Source organism: Maylandia zebra, linkage group LG19, assembly GCF_041146795.1.
Source record: "Maylandia zebra isolate NMK-2024a linkage group LG19, Mzebra_GT3a, whole genome shotgun sequence".
Lineage (NCBI taxonomy): Eukaryota > Metazoa > Chordata > Actinopteri > Cichliformes > Cichlidae > Maylandia > Maylandia zebra.
This window is the reverse complement of record NC_135185.1, coordinates 12007538-12024332: the sequence shown is the minus strand read 5'-3', so window position 1 is coordinate 12024332 and position 16795 is coordinate 12007538. Positions and strand designations below refer to the sequence as shown.

The window sequence follows — 16795 nt, the reverse complement described above, 5'->3', positions numbered from 1 at the left end:
GTCATTTTTTGTTTTTTCTATATATTTATTATTTCTTTTTAATTTTTGTTTTCCATTTAGTTTTCTTTTCCCGAGTGGGTTTGCTTGAGTAGGTTTACTGCTTTTAGTTTAGTTTATACTAATTAAAGCATCAGTTCTAGCTCAGTTTTTCATAATAATAATAATAATATAGGGAGGCTTTCCCCAAGTACTGTAATTTTTTTCCCCTAAACAATTTATTTTTGTAAGTTAAATAAAACAAAATCAATCTGAGTTTTAGCTTTGACTTTACTTATAGTTAAATATACTAATTGCTTTGCTTTTTGACCAGACAAAAGCCAGCATACCTGTAGTGCTGGTTCCAGTCCTGGATAAATCGAGAGAGTTGTATCAGGAAGAACACAGTAAATTTTTTGCCAAACCAAAAATTAGATCTTCATACCTTTTCAGTCAGATCCCAGTTTAACAATGACTTCCTTTGGTGCTGTTGGGCAACAGGGTGAAGGTGGAAACTGTGCAAAGGTCGGCTGAAGACAAATGAAAAAGAAAAGAGAAGGTGTGTTAGGCAGCAGAGAGAGAATGAAAGGCAGGGCAGAGGTGAGAGTATGTACGTTAAATTTAAAGACTGACAGGTAACGGAGGAGAGCTGCTGGTATGATGGAGAGAAGCAATGGTGATGGAACAGTTGACCCACACGATCAGACAGCAGGCTCTGAGGGCTATGAATCATAGTCCATAGTCCATCTTTTTCTATGATAGAAAAAGATGGAAAATGGAGATAATGATAGTAACAAAAAAGTCAGGTGGTCAAGCTGAAGATTTTCATTGATAGAAAAGATAAGGAATGCCTACATCAGAAGGACAGAGATAAATAGAGACAAAGTTGGAGAGGTGAGGCTGACAGGATGCTGACAGATCGGCTGAGATGGAGGCAGATGATCCACTTTGGCGACCCCTAAAGGGATCTTTATCTTTATTATACTTCTGCTTCTATGTTAATGTTGAGATTTGGATGAAGCAAAATCTCTTCTAACTAAAAACAATTATGATATTGCTGTCTTTAATGAGGTAAACTACAGAAATAATTTCATCCGCGCTGTAGTTCATGTTCATGTTGTGGATTCTGTCAGCCTCTCCCTCTGTCGCCCCCTGTGGCGAGACTGTAGCATCACACTCCATTGATTGGCCGTGGCACAAACTCTCCGCCTCTTGTCGCCGTTGTCTCCTGCGGTGTGTGTGCGGCGGCGGTGAAATTCAGCTAAAAACGGACTAAAAATGGCGCTTACTTCTCAAGGAACAAAGAAAAAAGTTTGCTACTACTATGATGGTGAGTACTGGGGTGGCTGCACTCTAAACCGCTGGCGTGTTGATGAATCAAACCCGCCTCTCTGCACTAACAAAGGTTACCGTTTCTTTTTTTTTAACCTCCTGCTAACCTGGCACTGTTGCTAACGTAGCTAGCTCGAGTCGCAGGCGGCTTTGCAGCATCTGAGCCGCTCACAGTCCCGCTGTGTCCGAGCAGAGCCTTAATGTTCCAATAATATTTGCTCAGACTGTCTAAATACTAGGGTTTCTTTTCAGATGTTGCTTAAAAGCGTTTTCTTCCGGACCTTGTTACTTTAACTGGACTAGTTAATGTTACTAGCTAGCAGGCTAACAATGGGTACTTCATTGTTAATACAGTTGGTTAATAGTAGGCTAACACTTGGTTAGGTCGTCTTACTTCCTTCAGATGTCGGTGGTTCTGGTTAAAAAAAACGCTTTTCATCGATATTGACCCACAGTGCACTAAATCCTCCGTGTACGCCACGACTTTGGACTTTAACAGAGACTCTTTGATCTGCGTGTCTTGGCTTGAGGTCCTTAACAGACCTGCGTGAAGTTACAGCTGGATACCTTCACAACCTTTTCCGCTGCATGGATGTTTCATACGTGCAAACCTCTGTACTTCAGCTCTGCTTCTCCTAACTGAGGTCGTGCCTGTAGAGTAAAATAGTAATCCAGTGTGTTTTTATTTGTTCTCATTTCAGGTGATGTTGGAAACTATTATTATGGACAGGGGCATCCCATGAAGCCCCACCGAATCCGCATGACACACAACCTGTTACTGAACTATGGCCTCTACAGAAAGATGGAAATATATGTATGTGAAAGTTACAGTCTGGATGTGTAAGTTTGGTTTTAGTAGCTGTAAGTAATTTGCCCTTTTTGTTGCAGCGTCCACACAAAGCGAGTGGAGAGGAGATGACCAAGTATCACAGTGACGATTACATCAAGTTCCTGCGTTCAATCCGGCCCGATAACATGTCAGAATACAGCAAACAAATGCAGAGATGTAAGAGACTTGCTGTTTAGCTAAAGTCAATTAAACTGATTGTGTACGTTGACTAATTTTGTGCTTTTCTTTACAGTTAATGTGGGGGAGGACTGTCCAGTGTTTGATGGATTATTTGAGTTCTGCCAGCTGTCAGGCGGGGGCTCCGTTGGTGAGTTTTCTTTATTTGAACTCTCATCAGAGAGGCATGCAGCATCTTTCAGTAATAATGTCAGTAATCTGCTAAATTCAACCTAATCTGATTCTCAATTCTCACATCCTCGCGGTCCTCCAGCCGGTGCTGTGAAGTTGAACAAACAGCAGACAGACATTGCTATCAACTGGGCTGGAGGCCTTCATCACGCCAAGAAGTCAGAGGCCTCTGGGTTTTGTTATGTCAATGACATCGTGTTGGCTATCCTGGAGTTACTGAAGTAAGTCAAAAATGCTACAGCAGGGAAAAGGGAAGTAAAAGTCTCTGCAAATTACTTCTCCAAAAGATACAGTTTTAGATGAGTAGATTGAAAACAAAAGTTGAGGAGGTCCCACACTCTTATCAGTGATCAGTGCAAGACAGATGGGTTGGTAGGAACTATAGCACGATACAAACAACTTTCACACAGCCTTAGATGAAGAATTATAAGTATGCACAAATTGGAAAAGGCAAAATCAGACTCACTATACTCAGTATAAATCCATCAAAAGTCATACCAGGAGGTGTAAATAAAGGCATGAATGATGACAAAAACACTGTAGAAGTCAAGTCAAGGCCCACCAAAATCCAAATTCGATTCAAAAGACCACATTTGGGAGGGCAGAAAAAGAAAAGGCAACACTGCATACCAAAACCTCATTCCGGGTGTAAAACATACTGGAAGAAGCATCGTGGTTTGTGGTTTCTTTGGTACCTCACAGCTGATAACAAACTGTTCTTTGAAGAAACTGTGTTGTTGCAAGATGAAGGAAGCCACTGACCCAAAGCACACAAGTGATATAGCCTCAAAAGTAAATGACGATATTTCTGACATTATGTGGATTCCAAGAACTCTTCCTTTTATTTTCAGATACCACCAGAGAGTTCTGTACATAGATATTGACATCCATCACGGAGATGGTGTGGAAGAGGCTTTCTACACCACAGACCGTGTCATGACCGTGTCCTTCCACAAGTATGGAGAGTACTTCCCTGGCACCGGTGACCTCAGGGTAGGTCTTTGATGAATACATTTCAAAATGTCAGTGTGGTAATGCAGCCAGTTGATATTTGCTTTGTTATCTGTAGGACATCGGAGCTGGAAAGGGCAAATATTACGCTGTGAATTACCCGCTGAGGGATGGGATTGACGATGAGTCCTATGAAGCCATATTTAAGCCTGTGAGTAAAAAAAACTATTGTTAACTTTTGCACTTTGACATTTTTGTAACGAAACATTCGTGATAGTGTTTGTGTTGTTTGTGTAGATCATGGCTAAAGTGATGGAGATGTACCAACCCAGCGCGGTGGTTCTCCAGTGTGGAGCCGATTCGCTGTCTGGAGACAGGCTTGGTTGCTTTAACCTCACCATCAAAGGTTGGCTAACTAAAACAAAAATCCTCTTCTCTTGATCTAAATTGGACTGAGACTCTAAAGAAGGCTTAATGATTGTTTCCATGTTGTTTGCTTTAGGTCATGCTAAGTGTGTGGAGTATATGAAGAGCTTCAACCTGCCACTGCTTATGCTGGGTGGAGGAGGCTATACTATCCGTAATGTGGCACGCTGCTGGACGTATGAGACTGCCGTGGCCCTAGATACCTCCATCCCAAATGGTGTGTTTAAATGTCTTTGCTGTAATTAAGACACAGACGTTGGGTAACATTCTTCTGTGCTGGTCCCACGAACTAGCAGCAAACTTTGGTTTCATAGCACTAAAGGAGGCCAGCAGCCTCCTTAAAGCATTAACATACTTTTAATAAAACTTGCTTCACAGAGCTTCCATACAACGACTACTTTGAGTACTTTGGGCCAGACTTCAAGCTGCACATCAGCCCCTCCAACATGACCAATCAGAACACCAACGACTACCTGGAGAAGATCAAGTAAGCTCATGAAAATAGATTAAATTAGTATTTTTTAACCTTTTTTGAGCCACGACACATTTTATAGAACAAAAATATCCCGTGGCACCCTGCCAGCAAAACATGTTCCAAAATGACACATTGTAGCCTAAAACAGAACCTAAATCAGCAATTTGGTCTGTTTGCTTACACTCAGGCCCAGGTTTCACACAGAGTGAAACCTGGGCCTGTTAAATGAACACAAATCTGGTATCCTGGCTAGAATTGAAGAAAGGCATACACAAAGCTCTTCCTCAACAGCTCTTTAGTTTTTATAGCAGCCTTGCTGGAAAAGAGCAGCTCACATAGGTTGTGGAAAATGTTTTGACTGAAAAATCCTCTTTCTCCCCTCTAGGCAGCGCCTGTTTGAGAACTTGCGGATGCTCCCTCATGCCCCTGGTGTCCAGATGCAGGCCATTCCAGAAGATGCAGTGCAGGAGGACAGCGGGGATGAGGAGGAGGAGGATCCCAACAAGCGCGTATCCAGTAAGAACCTTCACACAGACCCCAGTTCAGTTCAAACTGCCAGACGGGAGAGTGTAACATGTTCAAATTTAACCCCTCAGTTCGTTCTCGTGACAAGAGGATAGCCTGTGAGGAGGAGTTCTCTGATTCGGAGGATGAAGGTGAAGGAGGCCGCAGAAATGCTGCCAGCTTCAAGAAGGCCAAGCGAACTAAATCCGAAGGAGAGAAAGAGGGAGAAGAAAAGGAGAAGAAAGGTGAGGGAGAAACAAAAGGTATCTATGCTTTTCATTCTCATCTCACCTATCTCATGTAGTTCTGTAATATCAAGAGCACTTAAATATGATTTTTATGGCTCTCGGGGTGGCTGATGCTATTTTTGTTTTTAACAGAAGTCAAAGAAGAGGAGAAGGTGCCAGAGGAGGAGAAAATGGACACATCAAAGTGAGAAAACAGTGCACACACACACATTGACCCTGCTGTCCAGGAGGTGGTTAAGTGGGAATGCTAATAATGTCCTTACTCGCTGTTACTCTGGGTTCTTTAGGCCAAAAGAGGAATCCAAGACACCTTGAGGTCCTCAGCACCCAGTGACGCCAATACAACAGATCAGAACGGAGATTTTGTTTGGATAAGACTGCTGCAGTGGAAGCAAATAAAGGACTTTGACTTTACAATGAGACCTCTCTCCATGAGAATGGAGACGGGTTCTGTGTTTTTCTAGAAAACCTTTTCAACTTTGCTGTTAATGGACTGAAGTGTTGTTTTTGTATACGGTTTCGTTTTTTTATGCTCTTATACTTGCTTTCCCCCCCTCTTGTGACCAACATTGTAAAAATGGCTTCGCAAATGTCTGCTTTTATATATCTGATGGATTTAATTTATTTAAATCATGATATTTTGGCTACTTTATTTTAGGTATTTCAGTCCCACTTTTGTCCTGTGCCTTTGAATATGTAGTTGAACAGCATGCTGGTACCCTAGATCCTTTTCTGTAATGTTGTGTCACTGGTCTTGCCTGCCAAAGTCAGTGAGACGCTTGAACATAACATTCACAATTAGCTTTTGTGGCACATCGTAAGCATATTTTTATATTTTAGGTTCTAGTTTCTGTCCTTTACAGCCACGATGACATCTGTCTGATTTCTGGGGCTCCCGGGTTGTGATATTGATAACGTTTTGTCAGCTTGAATCAGACTTAGTGTAAGGCTTAGATCTCACAGGAACTTGAGAGGCAAGACATGTCAGAGATCATCTGTTGTGTGTGTATATATAAATTTGTATTCTGAAAAACATCAGTAAAAGTGTTCAACACAAAAGACGACAGCTTCCAGATGTTATTGAGCAACAAAAGGTCCCGTAGTTTTCAGTTTTGTTTGGAAAAGTTTTAATTCTTTAACACAAGAATACAATGCATTTTGATATAAAAAGGCTAGCCCTATTGTCAACTTGTCTTCATACATTAAATGTGTAACAATCCACGCTTTAGCCAGTGCAGCTCAGCACTTTGTAACCTATTCTTAGATTCAGCTGCTTCAGAGTAAGTCACTCTGCACCCCAGCAGTGTTGCTGTCCAGCAGGTCATCCTGCTCTGTAGATCCCACTTCAGTGTCCGTCTCCCTGTATTGCAGTGCTGGTGTGGTTTCAGCAGATCTCCGCATCTGAAATATGAATGATTTCACATGTTTTCCAACAGTGGGGATGGGATAGAATTAATAGCACAGGTTTACTTCATGGTGGTAATAAGATGTCAACTTCTAATCTCTTGGTTAGAGCTACTGCAAAGCTATATATGCAGAAATTTGTTCAAGACAGATCATTACGCTGCACCGATGCTTCAGCTGAAAAATAAATAAAACTGTTACGCACAAATATTAATTTAATGGAAGAACAATTTTAATGCATCAGATTCGGTATTAATTACAGGGCTACGATGACAGCGATACATTTCTTGCGTAGCTGGCTTTTTTCCTTACTTCAAATAGGTGAGACCTTATTAATATGAGCACTGGAAAAGTGCTCAAAGTGCACACGTTCAGTTTTTAATATTGTTCTAGCGCACAGAGACACTCAAAGTCTGCTGCTATTTCTGCATCAACCTCTGTGTTTAATTTCTTCACGTTTTCTTAAAATTATGCCATTTTTTTTCCTAAAATTAATCATCGCTTCCCTTCTTTGCTCTGCTGCCACTCAAAAGTGATCAGTGACTGTAAAAACAGAACCAGAGAAGGATAGCTGTACATGTATGCTGGATGGATACTCTAATTCCACCAACGATAGTTATCCAGTCAGACAAGCAAGAGATATTATTCACACTACTGCAAACAGAAGGCACAAGTGATAAGAATAGGAAACATGGTCGTTAAAATGATCAAATAAAACTATTCTTGTACACAAACTTTCTCTTGCTAGAGAGACCAAGAAGGACGTCCCACAGATGGCGATATGACATCTTCAACATCTTTGCAAATTTTCTTTTCAAAGTATTTTTCAACCAAATCTAGACATGTGACGTCTGGCTGATGATTATTCAGCATTTACATGTCTGCCTTTTTAATATATATTTATTACAGAGAGATATCATTGTAAGAATGTCAGGTAGAAAATTATCGTTATCATTTTCCTCACAGAAACAAAATCTTGAAATTTGTTACTATGATGTGACCCTAATAAGTAATGTACCGCTAACGCTGCTGACAATGATCTGACTGTCGCTTACCCTGTTCTTCACACGTGGCCTCTTCCTGCATGGACAGAGGTAGAGGAATGAAGTGCAGGCAGCAAAGCAATGGAAGGAGAACACTGCTTCCACAACAGACATAAAGATGAGCGGCAGCCACAGAATGATGGTGGTCGCCTTGATGAAACAAAGTGCAAAACTGATCACCACACAACAGTTCAAATCAGAAGTGCGGTCACTAGATGAATGTTTATATTAAACTTACGTAGATACGGGTGGGATCAAAGGGGCATTCTTTTGTGATGCTAAAAGAGCTAATATTCTGAACGGCTGCGTTGCATTGTGACAGCAGGGCCTTTCCTTTGGACATAATAGCTGTAATCACAGAAGCTAACAAGCCCACGGTGGAGGCAGACGCCAGGAAACCTGCTATGAAACTGAAGACCAGCAGGACCCATATCTGCAAAAACAACACGACGAAAACAGAGTTGGTACAATTCGAATGATCTTGAAAGTCAATACTTGAAATGACCACCTTTAAGTACTATTCAGGAAAAGTTCTCCAGGCTTCTTGAACGACATTCAAAGCTTTGTGGGACTGTGGGGAGGCCAAGCCATGACTCAAAATGTCCCATTGTGTGTTTTTCCATCCAAGTATGCTTTTTTGCACTGCCAAAACAGCGCTGGGATTATTGTCATGCTAACAAATAAATAAATCAAATGAAGCTGTGGCCAATTAGACACATTCCTGATGGAAAGTGTGTGATGTGACTGCACATCAGGCTAAGATATGCTAAGATCTAAATTTTCAGCCAACAGCACTCTGGGTAAAACTGCTATTTTATGCCTGTCAAACTGTTATTTTTAAACTGCAGCATTTTTCATAGAGTCAGTTGAAGAAACTGGAACAAACTATGTGATTTTTGTGACAGGCTACTTGTAACAAAGTTCCTAAAGAAGCAATTTGAAATGTGTTCATATAGGTCAGTGTTACGTGGATTAACAAAAAAAACAAAAAAAAAAAAATCTCAAAAACAATCTGAAAATTTTCAGATACAGATACAAAAAAACCAAAGCAAAAAAACAAAACAACTTTGGACGCTAGCTTTAGAATGCCTGGAGAACTATTGCTCAAGAGTCTTGATGCATGCTCAATCATCCAGGTAAGTAAATCTCCAAAAGTTGATTCTGTTCATCTGGACTGAAAACGCTACGTCCAGATGATCAGAGTCAACTTTTGAAGTATTGCTCAAGACCACTCCTTGGTAGCACAATATAAAGAAGTGTGAGTTGGCTAAAGCCTTTTGAGCTGTAGTGTATGTTGGGAAGTGATAGAAATATTTCTCCATGATAGAAAAGATGACATTTAGCATGTAGCTGATGGCACAGATTGTTCAGTGAAAACACATCCAATGTTTCAAACCTGTTTGGAGCTTACGCTTGCATGCAAGTATGTTACGTATTTAAATCGTTATCTACACACACACACGCACTGAGTCACAAACAAAAAGCAGGTTCTAACAGCAGCCAGGAAACAAGAGCCGTTTGGCAAAGTGAATATTTACCAGGATCCTGTTTTTCTTGTTTCTGGATAGGACTATAGCTGTTATTCCACAGATCCCTCCCTAAAGAAAAACCAGAAGTTCAGCAAAAGAAGATGATTACTCAGACAGATGACGCAACATGACTCAAACATTCAGTTTAACATTCAAGTGACAGAGAGGACACTCCAGCTGTATACTGAATGTGCCATTGTGATGGTTTGATCATGTTTCTGATTGTAAATTTGTCTCTGTAAACCTGCTTCTCCTGCAGCTTTTCAATGGGTTTGTTTGTTTGTTTGTTTAATCCAGGGATTGGCCCTTTGGTGTGGTCAGGATAAAGCCATTAATGACCCTTAAATATATGTTCTGTAATTTTGTCTCTTTTTTTCCCTTTTAATATGCAGTATGTAACAGTACGCAGCTGTCAGTCCTAGCCCTTACCAAAAGACCTGCCACGATAGCGATGATATTGGCGATGGGGTACACCAAATTCTTGACCTGGCGTTGCAGACTGATGTGTCTGAGCACAGTGCTGTGCACCAGTGCTCCAAGAATAAAGTTTACATGGCCCACCAGCACCAGCGCCAACCCCATCTTCATCAAGACTTTGTTGTCCTTGAGGTTGGCACAGCATAGTCCTGAGGGAAGCCAAAACCAAAAATATGTTATTTTGAAATCATGAGCTTAACTTAGCTTTGAACATGATGATCTCTGCCGGGGGGAAACGGATAAACAGCTACATCATCATTGCATTGTGTGTGCAGCAGTTCATACTTTCTGACAGCTGTGTGCACATCAGCTTGACGCGTGTGCATACAAGTTTGTTAAATGTGAACTGAACTGAAATACGATCTCAATGTGAAACACTGAGACGTTGTGTGAAGTTAGTGCAGACTTTACCGTGGCTTATGCAGAGTTAAAAAGGAAGCGGGGCAGCGGTTAGCACAATATGAGAACAAGGCAGTAACCACAATTATCCCCAGCCCCCTGCAGAGAGGCCTGAAGATGTCTTCCACTGCTTGCAGAAAATACTGCAGCTGTGGTAAGACTGCAGGTCTCAGCAGGCTCACGCTGCACTATTCTGTGTCCCTCGTTTTAAGAGTGAAGCACACATGTTTAGAGACCATGTAAGAAAATCCTGAACCAAACAAGACAAAGCTCAGGGTGGGGTGTTCAAACATTTATCAGCACACAGATGGTCCGCTGCTCTCACGCACAGGTGGGTGCTGTTGAAATACTTGTTTTCAGTCATAATATTGGCAGTTTGTCCTTTGTTGCCACACATTTTCCCACCACAGTGTGAAGTAGCAGTAACAGTACTGAATTCCCAGTGTGAATAGATAAAGTATAATCTAATCCTTTCACCTTTGTTTGGCTCCATACTTTTAAAGGATGCTTAGAGGGGTACAGGCTCCATACCGTACTATCCTATCCAAACTGTTAGCATCCAATAATTCACAGCTATCTAAAAGATTCACTTGTATATCAAGGAAAGTCTAAAGAAATATCACTGATAGTAAAACCCAACCATACGATGGGTGGATTATTCTTAACTGGTATAAACGGCGAGAAAAACACTAAAATATTAAGTTATAATAGAACAATAACACTGTGGTTTGATTATGTCTCTTCCTCACTGAGCTCCATGTTCAAAAGCACAGACCACGCCTAGAAACTTTAGCACGTACATTCCCCTGCTCGGTACCTGCCAGACTACGTGAAAGGTTAACTCACCTGTGCCCGTCTTTCTGTTTCCTTTGTTTTTCATATTATTGTCGTTTGTAAATTCATTCTCGACAGCTTTCTGACTCGACCGTTTTTCGGCGGGTTGTCGGTTTCTTCTAAACGCCGCACACCTGGGAACACACGGGCTCTACCTGAGCGGAAGCTCCGCCCACGATACCTTAAAAAAACAAAACAAAACAAAAAAAACACTCCAGTGTCGGTCGGAGACAATAACAAGTATTCATATGTTTACAAACAATACAGCTTTATTCACATACGCTATTGTTATAGTTTATTAGATTGTTTTTAGATTTTAAAAAAGTGTCATGATCGTGATCCCATCCATTAACCTCCTTGTCAGGGTCGCAGGGGGACTGGAGCCTATCCCGGCTGTCTTAGGGGGAGAGGCAGGGTACACTCTGGACAGGTCGCCAGTGTGTCGCAGGGCTAACACCTAGAGACACACAACCATTTCCACTGACCTTCACGCACACCTGTGGGCAATTTAGAGTTACCAATTAACCCAACCCCACTAACTGCATGTCTTTGGAGGGAGGGAGCCGGAGTACCCGGGGAGAACTCCACACAGAAACACCCTGATGGATTCAGGACCTTCTTGCTGTGAGGCAACAGTGCTAATCCCCATGTCACCGTGCTTCATGATTGTGTAATTTATTTACCACAACGGCAGGTTTAAGTGGACTCAGACAAACCTTGTCTGTTGCTGGGAAATACTCTTATACTTATGAATGCTGTTGACTGTAGCTTACATATTCTCTGCAAAAAGTATAAAACTAAACCTGGATTTAACCTTCCTATTCTCCCAGAATGAGAATATAGGCCAATTGTTATTTACAAGACCAAAAGTCTTGAATCACCCCTCATTTCTTTATATTTTGCAAGGAAATTGGGAATTAGTGCAGCTACTTCTTAAAACGTGTAGACTACACTATATGGAAACAGATAAGGCACAAGCAGAGTTTGTACAAGTCTAACAAGCCTTGAGGGGCCGGGGAGTATTCCTTTGTGTGTTTTTATATTCAGGTATGCTATAATGCTATACTGCATTGTTAGTGCGCTTGGGATCATTGTCATGCTAAAAAAAATGAAGCTGTGGCCAATCAGATGCTTTCCAGATATCAAAAAGCTTTTCTACATTAATAATCCCATTAATGGGAAACACACCATGTTTGAAATAGAGCCCCAAACATGACAGCACCTCCACTGTGTTTTACAGATAGCTTTCAGATACTGTTTCGTCCTCCTCTTGTCCAGTTTCCTCAGTTTTTAAGGACTGCATGATATATGCCAAGGTTTCAGCTGATAGCTTTCTGGGAATCCCTTTGTGCAAAAGTAATATTTCATGCCTGTGAATATATTTTATCTCTGACAAAGATTCTACTAAAGAAATGGGAACAATCTGTAAAATTCTTTAAGACAAGGAGCCAAAAGTTACAATTTAAATTTGTTTTTTGTTCTAACGTGTCTATTATGTGTAGACAAAAAACTGGTTCCTATGAGTTAGATCCCTTTTTAATGCTTAAGTGACTCATATGTCAGTGTTAAGTGTCTTAACGAATGTAAAAAAACATAACAAAAACAACCAAACACTCTTCCAAAAATTGTCAGGTACAAGGACGGGACTTAAAATGAGTGAAAATGTGGCCAATGTTCAAAGAAAACCTTTGAAAGACCTCCAGAAAACCCAGTGGAAAAAAATGTCTGTTTGGAAGCTAAATGTAAAGAAATGAGGGAGGCTCAAGACTTTTGCACAGCACTGCATTTGCCTGCTCAAGCCTTATATTGCTGGGGAGAGACCTAGGTTACAAATATAAAATTTTCCTGACTTTGCACAATCCATCACAACAATACCAGTGTCAAATAAAAGAAGAAAGTGTTGGGCAAATGCTCTGTATTCATCGGGTCTTAATCGATTAGTCAGCTGCTAAAAAAAAAAGCAGATTAAAAACCACATTCAGTGCCCCAAATTCAAAATCTGCAACTATCCTTTGAAGCACCGCTCCTCTAAAACAGCAATAAGGATAATTATTAGGTTATTTACATTATCAAATAACAAAATAACTTAAAGCAAAAATTGGGAAACGTAAAGTCCGAAGTCTTTATATTAAGGGCCATCAATCAAACAATACTGTTTGCTCTGGGTCTAAACAGAGCGCCTTGTGTGTGACATCTTTTGCGCATGCGGGCCGCTTTGAGCGTTCACACTAGAGCGCGTTTGCTGTCGCGTTTTATTTGTAGTGTGAACAAGCAGAAAAAAAAATCGGATTTGATCAAAAAATCGGAATTGAGCATTAAGACCTGCAGTGTGAACGTAGCCTTAGTCAGCTTTTTGACAATGGCTCCACCTAGATGAGGCAGAAGGTGGTGTGCTCTCAGTTTATGTCTTTCTTTAATCTTTTATAACCAGTTTCCTCTTACGTGCTATCCTTCAACTCCTTTCATTCCTTGAAAGTATTCCAGAATTATAGTGTGATTTTGTTTTCTGCCATGTGTGCCGACACACATCTAACACATGTAATCTTAAATCTTAAATCTCGAGGTTTGCTCAACACAGAAGAAAAGCCAGAGTTAAATTACATGTCTTTCATCTACTTAATAGAAATATATAATTTTGAATATTTTTGCCTAAGAAAATTCTGTAACATAAATACAAGTTTTTTGGTGTTATAGACATTAGATTAACCCAAACTAACCAAGTTTTCACAACTTTTGGTTTGTTCAGATTGTAGCCGAGGAATGGCCTGCCAGATGACTTAACCTACAAGTTTTCATGTTATCACCAAGCCCACAAACACCTTACAAACAGGCATAATTCTTATATCCAGCACCATATTTTTTGTGTTTGGAGTCTACTAAAACAGTTTTGTATAATTTATAGTTCCAAATAATCCTGACTTATCTTAAACTGGGCCTTGGTGCAGCCCTTCAGTGTCCCTCTGTCTGAAACTAGCTTTTTTCAGCTCGTCTCCATATAAAGCCATCCTGTCTTTATGCCTTCTGGTTAGAATAGTTCTCAAGAACAGGTTTAAACGGCAGCTGGTTGGGCCTTCAACGGAGTGATTTCTAAAACCAAGTTCTGAAAAACCACAAATGTGAACAAGATACACATTTTGCTTCATTTATTTTTGCATTTTTCACTAACAGCATCTTAGATGTGTCCCATCCACCTGCCGTGGTGTTAACACTGAATAAAGAATCATTTCCAGTCAGCTTCATTGGCTTGATTGCCAGCACCTGTCTCCACTATCGCTGCACCTTATTAATGATGCACTTGTCAAAGAGAATGAGCTGAATTGTTGGTCCTGTTTGGGGCTCATGATGGGGACCACGCAGATATCTTTATGTGTGTTTCTTGGTTGTGTTATTGCTGTTCAGTCTGTTCTGTATCACAATGGCAGATTCACCCAGGATGTTGTGGGAGTTTATGAAAATCGAGTGCCTTTTTCATTTGGAGGAAACTTTGATTTTACTCCGCAAGGCACAATCTTCAGCTCCTGGCGATCCTGGACCCCCGACTTTCACAGGCTAGCTGGACTCTCTCCCTTCCTCAATGTTCCCAGAGTACAGGTGTATTGTGACGCATCTACACTAACCGTGCTGGTTGATAAGAGTGTCAGTGGTCTCAAACTGACTGGAGAGGAAATACAGCTGGGCAATGGCTGCTTCAGCAATGGAGAGCTTCCAAATGAATTTGTCTTCACTTATGGTTTTGGTGAATGTGGAACTACACCTATGGTGAGCATAAAGTTCTGTTGCAGTTCTGCATCTTTTTATGAAGCCTTTACCAAAACTGCACCATCTTACAGGTGGAGGATGACTTGGAGGTGTTCACCAACACCCTGTTCTTGAATCTGAGAAGAATTTCTCCCACCTGGTGGGAAACTCCCTCTGCAGTCCACGTGTTCTGTGTTGCAAAAAGGTATGTTCTTACTTCAGTGTCTGCAGCTAGTCACCAACCATACTTACAGTAGGTCCATGTATTTACAGGTTGAACAAGATTCCAAAGTTTAGCGACACAGCACTTCCTGAGAATGATGACATTAGCATCAAAGCCATGAGTCGTAAGTAATAAAACACATCCAACAACAAGTTTTAGCTGCAGCTTAATTTGTAAACACAGTTCTTTCCTGCAGCGTCCTGGACGAGCGCAGCAGAGTCAAATATCTACAAAAGAGGCCAGCTTGTCAATCTTCAGGTTTTGGCTAAAACCAGAATAAATCAAGAGGCTTTCATCCAGTCCTGCTTTGTCTCTGTGTTCCCTGAGCCTCGGGCCAAACCAAGGCAAACAGTCATATTTAACAAAGGGTGAGTTTTCAGTTGGGTGTCTATCTCAACTGTTTTTGTTATGTCTAACCTTCTGATTGCCTGTGATATCACTGCTTACTGCAGGTGCGTAACCCCACTGGGTTCCTCCACTACTAGAGTGACGTTTGTGGCCTCCAACAGCGCAGATGCGGTTAATTTTGTTCTGAACACGTCTTATCTCATTTCTGAGGTAAGTCTCTATAAACGGATTGCACTGATGTGCAGCTCTGAATCTTCTCTGAACTGAGTTGTGTACTCTTCTCTACAAGTTGTATATCCACTGTAGCGTGCTGATCTCAGGCCAAGGTGTCACCCCAGGCTCTAAATCCTGCAACTACAATGTGATTGAATCAAGGTATCAATATTCACATAATGTATGTGTTTGTTTCTTTTACCAATGTCCTATAAATGAAACTTTCCTTTCAGATGGGAGGAACTAAGTGGTGATTTGGAGGCATGTGAGTGCTGTAGCTCAAGGTGTAAAGGCAAAAACCTTCCTGGTGGTAAGTGCTTTGGTTTTCTGTCTGAAGGTGATGGAAGACAGAAACTTTATAACAGACTTGCTGCGTGTCATTTCAGATGCCAAAGCTGTGGTCAGCACTGGTCCCTTTGTCATTGTGGATGAAGATGGTGAGAGAACTCTGCCTTCAATCGCCGAAGAAGAAAGCGCTAACGTCCCAAACTCCATGCAGTCTGCTCTTCCAGATCTTGCTGATGTGATAGTTTCTTCTGTTCCAAGAAGCAAGTTCAATGCTGGCCCAGAGGGTGTAGTGGCTGTAAGTCAGGACCCTGCCACCAGGCTGACGCTCTGGCTACCTGAACAGGTGCCTCCTCAGTCTGACTCAAATGACATTACCAAACTGCATTCTTCAACCACAAATCAAGAACCTCATCCGAATCCGACCAATGAGATCAAAGGTCAAAGTTTCAGTAGTGTTTCTCCGTCAACTATGAATTTGCCAACTATAGTTAACGGATGGAAGAGTCCTCCACACCCAGCTGTTCCAGAGGACTTCAAAAGAAAAAGCCGGTCTGGAAGATCTGGTAACTTTGACAGCAAAGAGGAACCGGTTAACTTTTCTTTGCCAGCTGAGATTAGGGTAAAGTACCTTATGCTGGTTGAACGGCCAAATTCAGCAGAATTGGACAACACAGCTGCTGTAGAGGAATCCCAAAGTGAAAAATGGCTGCAGAATGAGATTAAGGACCCAAACCATGATGACCTGCCCCAGATGCTGACAGATGGTGCTATGATGCCTGAAGGAACAGATGAAATCCCACCAATAACGCGCTCCAAACTCTCCTTTTCCAAAGCTGCTGATGGGTCGCAGACACTGAGTTATGAGGAAGAGGCAGTGGTACACAAGACAAGTCCAGTGGAAAGAAAACAGTTGAAACTAAAGGGGCTGCACTCAACTTTCTTGAATCTGTTGAGGTAAATGACTTGTTTGCAGTTAGCTGGCAGACTGTTTAATGCATGTGAAGATGGCTGATTTAATTTGGTTTTTGTTTTTCCTCAGGAGGATGAAGAATGCAGAATAACCACGGCTTTAAAGGACTTTAAACTTGTACTTGAGATAAATAAAACTGATGTGCACTTATCTGGTCTCATTACACTTTTTTTTTTTTTTTTTTTTTTTAATAATAAAAGTTGTATTAGTCCTTTATTT

The 16795-nt window shown here is 41.2% G+C and overlaps 3 protein-coding genes across 4 annotated transcripts; 2 read left to right on the top strand and 1 right to left on the bottom strand.

Moving 5' to 3' along the window:
- The first annotated feature begins 1151 nt into the window (after nt 1-1151).
- On the top strand, nt 1152-6169 carry LOC101473181 (putative histone deacetylase 1-B). Of its 2 annotated transcripts, none has more exons than XM_004566558.6 (14): nt 1152-1306; nt 2010-2122; nt 2197-2314; nt 2391-2465; nt 2589-2727; nt 3358-3499; nt 3576-3668; nt 3755-3863; nt 3960-4100; nt 4262-4370; nt 4744-4874; nt 4955-5107; nt 5243-5294; nt 5398-6169. In XM_004566558.6, exons 1-14 carry the CDS (start codon nt 1255-1257, stop codon nt 5423-5425), a joined length of 1455 nt encoding a protein of 484 aa, XP_004566615.1. In that variant the 5' UTR covers nt 1152-1254; the 3' UTR covers nt 5426-6169. The 2 variants fall into 2 exon arrangements, with proteins under 2 accessions (XP_004566615.1, XP_004566614.1); XM_004566557.6 differs by having other exon boundaries at nt 4955-5125.
- Nucleotides 6170-6220: 51 nt separating this feature from the next.
- tmem54a (transmembrane protein 54a) lies at nt 6221-11259 on the bottom strand. The gene is made up of 7 exons (XM_004566556.5): nt 11150-11259; nt 10809-10977; nt 9516-9712; nt 9096-9155; nt 7796-7990; nt 7570-7707; nt 6221-6511 (listed from the first exon to the last, which is right to left on the bottom strand). Exons 2-7 carry the CDS (start codon nt 10840-10842, stop codon nt 6386-6388), a joined length of 750 nt encoding a protein of 249 aa, XP_004566613.2. The 5' UTR covers nt 10843-10977; nt 11150-11259; the 3' UTR covers nt 6221-6385.
- A 2837-nt stretch (nt 11260-14096) lies between these two features.
- Nucleotides 14097-16726, top strand: zpcx (zona pellucida protein C). The gene is made up of 9 exons (XM_004566555.3): nt 14097-14555; nt 14627-14739; nt 14808-14881; nt 14954-15125; nt 15210-15315; nt 15395-15480; nt 15552-15628; nt 15705-16560; nt 16646-16726. The coding sequence occupies exons 1-9, from the start codon at nt 14136-14138 to the stop codon at nt 16665-16667; spliced, it is 1926 nt and encodes a 641-aa protein (XP_004566612.2). The 5' UTR covers nt 14097-14135; the 3' UTR covers nt 16668-16726.
- Nucleotides 16727-16795: the final 69 nt, after the last annotated feature.